Source organism: Alosa alosa, chromosome 18, assembly GCF_017589495.1.
Source record: "Alosa alosa isolate M-15738 ecotype Scorff River chromosome 18, AALO_Geno_1.1, whole genome shotgun sequence".
Taxonomy (NCBI): Eukaryota; Metazoa; Chordata; class Actinopteri; order Clupeiformes; family Clupeidae; genus Alosa; species Alosa alosa.
In genome coordinates, this window is record NC_063206.1 from 17581097 (window position 1) to 17589979 (window position 8883).

General features: G+C 47.6%; 1 protein-coding gene across 3 annotated transcripts in view; it reads left to right on the plus strand.

Annotated features, from left to right (window-relative positions):
* Window positions 1-8883, plus strand: part of thada (THADA armadillo repeat containing) — a 93578-nt gene that overhangs the window by 38653 nt on the left and 46042 nt on the right. For all 3 annotated transcript variants that reach the window (XM_048269841.1, XM_048269840.1, XM_048269842.1), the window contains one exon: window positions 2234-2365. In XM_048269841.1, the coding sequence (XP_048125798.1) occupies window positions 2234-2365 (132 nt within the window). The remainder of the gene's footprint in view (window positions 1-2233; window positions 2366-8883) is intronic.

Here is an 8883-nt window from a genome sequence, read left to right on the forward strand (position 1 = left end):
AAATTGCTGCTCTCATGGCCAGCGTGGGTCTCTGGGAGAGGTGGGGTGGGGGGGGGGGGGGCTGGCCCTAATGAGGGTGGATGGGGCCGGATGAGTAATCCCCCATAAAACACAGCCGTCCTCAGCCCCAACTGATGAGAAAGTGTCCTGGCACTGCCGGAGCTATTTGATAAACATTTGTAATAGCCTTCGCAGATGCCTCGTAAATTGAGCCTCGGGCCGAGGGGAGAGAGATGGCGAAGGGGAAGAAAGTTCTGGAACACTGATTCTCTCCCCTTCCCTTCCTTGAGCTGAGCTGTGCTGGAGTCCAACGGCACTCCTTCGGATTATTTCTCTCTCTCTCTCTCTCTCTCTCTCTCTCCTGTGCTGTGTGGTAGTGTTCTATCTCTCTGTGTCTTTTATGCTGTTCTTTCTCTCCCTCTCACGCTCCTTCCCACTCTCTTTCTCAGCATGCTTTCTCTCATTCTCTCTGTGGTCTCTCTCTCTCTCCACCTACTCATCTGTCTTCTTCATCTCTTCTTTCCCTCGTTAATTTTTCCACCACATTCTCACTCATCACTTCTCTTTCCCCTCTCCCTCTCTCTATCCCTCCCTTCATCCATCACTTCTCTTTCCCCTCTCCCTCTCTCTATCCCTCCCTTCATCCATCTCTTCTCATTTCTCTCTCCTCTCATCCCCTTTCTCTTCTCCCCCAATCCCCTGTGTCTCGCTCTATCCTCCCTTCAGGGTCAGATTTCCTCTCATTCTCCATCAGCTTAAATCCGGCTGTCTCTCTCTCTCTCTGTATCTCTCTCTCTCTCTCTCTCTTTTTCATCCCCTTCTCACTCTGTACCTCTCTTTACCTCTTTCATATGTCACTCTCAGTCACACCATTCATCTCTCTCTCTCTGTCACACACGCCCACACACACACATGCACACACATACTATCCTATCCCATCCCCTCATGTGTTAGTAATTCCTCTGTCGTCTCCTTGGTGCCTTGATGACATCACGCGCAGGGCTGCCCTTTGCCGTGCCTGACTGAAATCAGATGCTGAACAGATTGCACATCTCGACGCTCACTGCCGATGGCGTTTCCCTCGGCTCCCCGTTGCCATGGTGTACCAGTGCACATCCCCTAGGAGGGAAATGGAGTGTTTGAACACCCTAACACAATGTGTGCACATATGCGCGGACACACATATATACACACACACACACACACACACACACACACACACACACTAAAGTGTGCAGAGGTTCTCTCTCTATGAAGATGAATCAAAGATGAGGACTGATTCAAGGGCACCCGAATGTACTGCTTGGCAGGTCCTCATGGTGTGTGTATGTGTGGAGGGAATTTGTGGGTGAGGAGCTGCCATCAGCGTCACAATGCCAAAGGTTGTTAACTTGGTTGAAAAGTTTCTTCAGTCGTGTGTGTGTGTGTGTGACAGAGAGAGAGAGAGAGAGAGAGATGCATGCTTTCTCCTGATGTACTGCTCCATCTGGTTTGTAATATTTCCCAGCAGTGCTGCTCAATGTATTTAATCATTTGGTTGAAAATAGAAGTTTGTAAGGTCTCACACACACACACACACACAGACACACACACACACACATACATCCTACATGCCTTCTCCAAGAGTCACTCCAGATGTGTCCATGTTTATTCAATCACTGATACATCTCTCTAGTTTAACTCTCTATCCCTCATACAGATTTATTTCTGTTGCTTTCTTCTCTCTCTCTGTGTCTCTCTCTCTCTCTTTACCTCCCTGCTCTCTCTCTCTCTGTGTCTCTCTCTCTTCATCTCCCTGCTCTCTCTCTGTGTCTCTCTCTCCTGCAGAACAGTGCGTTTGTAAAACCCTATTTCTATCTGAAGCTATACAACTCCTTGTGTAGTGGCCACTGTTGCATTGGCTTCATACATTCCCATTCTCTGTCCACTCCCCTCACTTATAGCACAGTTCAGTTGACCGTAACCTTGAGGGTGGACGTGATCTGACCTGCTGGGCCCCCTGGAGGAGTTGTGCGGCGGGGGGTGGAACAGGAGGGGCAGAGTCTAAACAAATCGGAGAAAGGAAATCAGCCCTCTCTGAGGAGGATTACTGCTGTGTGTGTGTGTGTGTGTGTGTGTACTGATGCTATATGTTCCCCCTCACTCTTTCCCTGTGTGTGTGTGTGTGTGTGTGTGTGTGTGTGTGTGTGTGTGTGTGTGTGTGTGTGTGTGTGTGTGTGTGTGTGTCTCTCAGTGACTCTGGGCAGGTGAAGCTGCACCCCAGTCTCTTCCTGCTGCTGCTGGTATTGGGGCGTCTCTACCCCTCCCCCATGGACGGCTCTGCCACTCCCCTGGGGCTCGCCGCATTCATGCCCTTCATCATCAGGTACACACACACACACACACACACACACACACACACACACACTCACACTCACACGCTCACACACACACACACAATCTCTCTTACGATCTTCGTCACACACACGGAAAAAGCATTCACACATTAAACACACAGACATTTGATCAGCGTCATGGGTGAATCCTGCGTGCCGCGGCCTGGGCACCAACCCACGCACATTTCCATCTGAACAGTAGACCTGCCGTCGCGAGGTCTGTCCACATGTTCACAACAGCAGAGAAGAGAACATATTTTTGGGGATATTGTAACATTCCCAAGACAACTGCTCTTACCGTCATACCAGCCCCAAGGCCTTTGTGTGTGTGTGTGTGTGTGTGTGTGTGTGTGTGTGTGGTTGGGTGGGGAGGGGGGTGGAGAAAGAGTGTCCCAATCTCAAGGAGAGGGATGGATACGGTGAATATGAACCATGAACACGGATGCATTGAATTTGCATGTACATTTCCTATTTTTGAAGTGAATGAAGTGTCATTATTCACTAGTATAGTCTAGGTGTGTTGCATGGAAATTTCTCACACATGGCAAGAAACACACACACACACTCAAACACAAACGGACACCTCGCTGCCAGGGATGCGTTCTAGTATGCAGCTTGCTCTCATGGCAGGTGTAGCCTGCAGCAGCTTTCTCTAGAACACTCCGTTCCCTTTTCTGCTTTTGGGAGAACTGGCCTCCTGCGGCACGGTCTGTTCCACTTCATGCTCTGGGAAAAATACTCTCCTGTACACACACACACACACACACACACACACACACACAGAGAAAAAAGAGAAGAAAGACAATGACTCTCAAAAGACAAATATCTTACACTACTGATGGGAACATTTGACAGTTGTGAAAAGGGCGATGAATTTGAAAAGTACACACAAAGCTGCACAAACCTTTTTTTAATCTATTTTAAAGGTAAACACGTGATTGAGAGAGTAGGCCCTGATGCCAGCAGTTAATGCACTAGAGGAGTAGTGGGGAAACCTCTCCTAGACACATCCAGAATGACATCATTATTTGGGCTTCACCGTGCGGTTTGAGATGAAGTGGGCTTGAGATGCTAGATGGAGTGACCTTACCTTGGCATTTATCTTTTGACCTCTTATCCTCTTATCTGTCCAGCTCCCTATAGCACACTGTGTGTGTGTGTGTGTGTGTGTGTGTGTGTGTGTGTGTGTGTGTGTGTGTGTGTGTTACTCTAAGAGTTGGAAATGTGTCTCAGTTTTGTGGTGCTTTGACTCTGAGAGGAAGTGTGTGTGTTGACAATGGTCATTAGTTTTGGTGTTATCTTACCCCTGTAGCACACAGAGAAGGATACACAGTAATCTTTTGTGCCTTTGACCTGGACATAGCAGAGAGAAAGCTCTGTGTGTCCGTTGATCTGCCTGCTGTATAAATGTATGTGCGCTCATGACTGCACACAGGATGGCTGGGACAGGGGAGGCTGAGGTTGGACGGTCAGTAGAATCAAATGGTGTGTGTGTGTGTGTGTGTGTGTGTGTGTGTGTGTGTGTAGGGGTTAGCCAGCCAAGGCCAGTCTTCTGGAATGCAGATAAGCGCTGAATTAAGACACTGAGAGAGGAGGAAAGGGGGGGATGCATTCATTGAGGCTGATGTTTTTGAGAAGATCAGAAGAATACTCCCAGAGAAAGCCCGACTTCTGGCAGTGCATGAAGCCCTCTCACAAGTATGCTGTCACACAATCACACCAAAACACCAAACTCAGCACAAGCACACAGTGTACAAATGAGCGTCAGCCTGACTTTCTTTCTAAAGGTTACATAGTTTTTCATTTTAGTGTGTGTGTGTGTGTGAGCATTATTGCTTGTGTGCATGCTGGTGTGTCTGTGTACGAGTATTAGTCCCCCAGTAAAAATCGGATTTACATGATCAATGGACACATTTCCATTAACTTAGGTCATGCCAGGCCACAGGGATTGGCGCTGCTCGGAGATGGATAGATTGCGCTGCCTGCCCGCTGGCCCATTGGCAGACCCTGCTGGGCACCTCTCCACACGCTTTGGTTTTCCACTGTCCTGCCCAAGTCTCCGGCCTGGCACCAGCCACTCAGAACTCCCCGTACCAGATGCAGAGGCCCCCAGTGTGCCCGGCGTAGCGGCTGGCTAGCAAAGCACTGTGGTCGGACACAGACTGACCTGTGAGTCGGAGGCATCAACCAGCTGCTGAACCTGCGTGAGAGTTGTGGCTAGCAGTCGTGATGTGTCAGCCACTGAAATTGTGATGGTTCGTCGGTGAGCTAGCTAGCATAAAACATGGAGATTTGGAAGTCATACAGGAGGCATGGCTGTTCACCAACATAAACACTGTCAAGGGAATTGGTAACAGGCTAGAGGCCAAACTGGCCAAACTTCATATTAAGCTCACTTGCAAGGTCCCATGCTGGCGACCATGTATGTATTCATGGGAAGACTGCAGTATTATATATTATGCTGTATTATGCTCAACTTGTTGACACACCAATCACAAGAAGTTTCCTATTTGATGCGTTAAAACCATTAGCATAGTGCTGAATGTTAACTTGCTAGCACCCCATGGAGAAATCAAAAGAAAAAGTTTTGCGTGACTAGCATGGTGTGGCCCCGGCTGTGACGTCTTCAACAAATCAAACCTCTGTTTCTTATGAATCATCCGTGCTGGGGTTGTGGAGATGGTGGCCAGTGGTTTGTTACGCACAGAGGACCAATGAATGGAAACTTTGCTTTAGTTCCCAAACTCGCTTGTGTCAGCAGATTTTCTTGACGCGCGCTGGTGGCGGTCCTGTGTTGGACGGTGTGTCGGACGGGTGACGAATCGCTCTGGGGGTCCCTGAGGTTTCAGTGGAAAGTCTGTGGAAATACTTGCCAGTGGAAGGGGACAGTGTGTGCCGTGATGTAGAAGGCTTGTTAACGTGTGGTTAAACTAGCTAGCATGCTTGTCGGTTGTAGGGTCAGTGCCTTGTTAGCGTGTGGCTATACAGACTGTCCAATAGTTATAGGTTCTTCTGCAAATCTGTGCCTACAAACTTAACAGGAAGCAAGCTAACTGCCGAATGATGTTTGTTTGTTTTATTCACAAAGTTATGTTTAAATAAGCCATGTACATGTGCTATGAGTTAGTCATACAACTTAGGTTTCATCTGCAGTTCCTGTCCAAACTGTTGTTTGGTCATTATGATAATGGTATCCTTCATGTTCAATTCAAAAGTTCAATTTTGTCTCTACAAAAGCCAGTAAAAAGGAAAATATTGTCATATGGAAAAGCATCATCACCTCCTCCATTTTACTCTGGCGTTTTTCTCTGTAAACTTTAGATTCAAATTCTATCATCTGCTACAAACTGATTAGTGCTATGTAAACTACCTTAAAGTTTTAAAAGGGTAGTCTTTTACAACCTCTTATCTTCAGTTTAGGCCTTACTGTATTTAATGGGCTAGGCTTGACAGTGGAGACTAGCTAGCGAAGATGGGAAGCTTGTTGAGCGCTAGCGCCAATGAGTTAGCATTAGCTAGCATTCATTCTGCTCTAAAACCGTTGAGATTAGCAAGAAGGGTAGGTTGAGGTGTGGTTCTTGAGGGCTAGTGCTTCTTTACCCTAAAAGATGATAGCACTGCTTGTGATGTGAAGCGTTGGAGACTAGCGCAGATGGGGGAGCTAGGTTGGAGATTAGCTTTACTAGCGCAGATGGGGGAGCTAGGTTGGAGATTAGCTTTACTAGCGCAGATGGGGGAGCTAGGCTCCTTGAGGGTTAACTGCAGCGGCGCGGCAGGGGGAGTGGGGCTGTCTCTTGTCAGGGGAGGTATGCACACACATAAAGCCCTAATGAAGCCCACATGGCGGGGGAGGTTAAATTTAGCCTGGCTCAGACTGCCTTGGCCCACACTTCATCTCTCCGTCCTCCCCCCTTCCCCTTTTTCTCCCCCCCCCTCTTCCCTCTCTCCCTTTCCCCTATTCTCCTTCCCTTCCTCTATCTCAATCTTTCTTTTCTCCTTCCACAGACTTGTGTTTGTGTGATTAGGATGCTGATGTGTATCGCTTGCTCTAGTGTACCACCACTGCTGGTTTGAAAAGGTGTTTTTTTGCTTTTGCATTCTCTCTTTCCAAGTCGTGTGTGTGTGTGTGTGTGTGTGTGTGTGTGTGTGTGTGTGTGTGCGTGTGTGCGCGTGTGTGTGTGTGCGTGTGTGCGTGTGTGCGTGTGTGCGTGCGTGCGTGCGTGCGTGCGTGCGTGCGTGCGCGCGCTGGAAGGCAGAGTGAACCCTTATGCTTGGCATATGTTTGCATTTTTCTGCCCTAGGACGGGTATTTGATGGTGAATTAGGGAGTGCTTCTTTTCCATGGGACTATCTGTTTCTGCTTCTCCTCCGCTTTCCCACACAATCCCACACACTCGCTTTCACACAGCCACGCACACACACGGTAGCGGTCTCTGCCTCCAAGACATTGTAGAGTCTAGGGATCTACCGATATGGTTTTTTCAGGTCCGATACCGATATCAAAACAGGAGGCCGATAACCGATATGTAAAACCGATATTTCAGTTGTCAAAAAGGGGGGTAGATAGTAGCCTAGGCTATGGCGATATGCTGAAAAATTGTATTCAAAAGCATTTAATTATGCTAACTTTTCTTTCTTCTTTTGATACACAATTGTCTATCAACTTGCATCACAAGTGTAAATCATGTTAATCCAAGAGCTGAGTGATAGTAATTATTTTCATAGGCATACACAATGGCCTATGTGCTTGTAAGGGACCGGTCACAAAGAGGATGCTTTGCCATCGTGTGTGTGAGTGCACGAGAGAGGGATAGGGAGAGGAAGAGGTGCATGCGTGATGGCAAGTGTTATGGTTGAATAGTTTTAACAAAACAGTTTTAAAATAGTTCTTAGGCTATTTAAGCATGCAATTTGTGTCCATGCTGTATGTAGGCTATAAGGTACACTTCTGTGAGCCTAAAAGGCACGTAATAGCCAGCTTAGGACGCAATTTAGTTCAGGTCGGATTAAATTACGGCTGACCCTGGGTGCCTGTAGTCTTTTCTGACAGTCAACTAGACTTTTGGCGTTTCTTTATCGCATAATTTAGGACTTGTCTACTATGTAGGCCTAAGGGATAACGTCCGCCGAGGTGTCCCGTTATTCACAATTAATGGACGAGGCGGATGCAAAGAACTCCCGACGCGCAGCACCCGAGTTTGTAGGCTAACTAGTAAACGGTAGGCTATATCACTAACGTGCATCAATCGGGAATTCGCTAAATGAAGGAGGTGGGTGCTTTAGGCTACTTATTGATCCGGATCAAAGAGACAATAGCTTACAAAGTGGTGTTTTTGTAACTTCACTGTAGATGATTGTGATTCACATTGCAACTTCAGCAATTTAAGGTAACTTCCTTACCTTCGAAAAATAGCTCCGTACAGCTGAAGCCCAGTCTACAGTATGCCTCAGTAGGAATTCTAATCTTTCTCTGTGTTCAGTCTTCGATCCTAATTGGCTGCATTTGTGCTAACTAACAAATCAGACAGTGTAGTGGGCGGGACAGTGCTCTCGACCACAGAGTAGCAAATGCGAGGGGAGTGAGAGGCGGCTTTACAGACAAAGTAGCGTTTTCATTCTTTATCCATTTCAGTATCGGCTTATCGGTTATTATAAAAATGCTAAATATCGGCCCTAATAATCGGCCCGGCCGATAATTGGTCGATCCCTAGTAGAGTCCCAGTAAGAGTCGGCAGAACCACATTTTGGACCCAAACCCCTGTGTTCCTCCCTACCTCTTGGGTTCTGAACCAGTGTACAGGAACAGATTGGTTCCACGTAAGAGCTGTGCCAAGTCATTGTGCTGGAGACAGAACCAGCGTGTCCAAATAGGACCCAGGTGTGCACTCAGACATGGAGGGGGCTGTGTATTTGTGGGAAGGGGGTGCTCGTGGTGTTCTGGAGGGGGAGTCTGTGTGTGTGTGTGTGTGTGTGTGTGTGTTGCTGTAACCCCCAGGAGATGTCTCGAACGGCCCTGTTTCTAAAATTACACCCTTCCAAACTGTCATTTCCTCCCCAAAGAGTTTTAATGGCACAAATTAGCACTGATGGTTAACATATGGGGCCTGGTGTGTCCGTACAAGTGTGTGTGACAGGGGCACTGGAGGAGGGGGACATGGATCAGCAGTCTGAAGGGAGAAGACCCAAGAGTTTGTGTCTGGGAGGGAAAAGGTTTGTGTGTGTGTGCACTGTATGTGTGTCTGAACTTGAGAGGATGTTGAAAAAGTAAAACAGTGAGAAGGATTGAAGAGGTTGTATGTTTTGATAATGGTAGTAATACAAGACGTGGGTGCGTGTTTGTGTGTGTGTGTGTGTGTGTGTGTGTGTGTGTGTGTGTGTGAAGGGGGGTTATTTGTGTGTGTTTCTTTTGGGACATGTCTGTCTAGAGTCATATGCACTGTTGTCTTCATCAGTTGTAGACACGCACGTGTGTTGCACACACGCTCACACACGCAGCAGGTGCAGATGC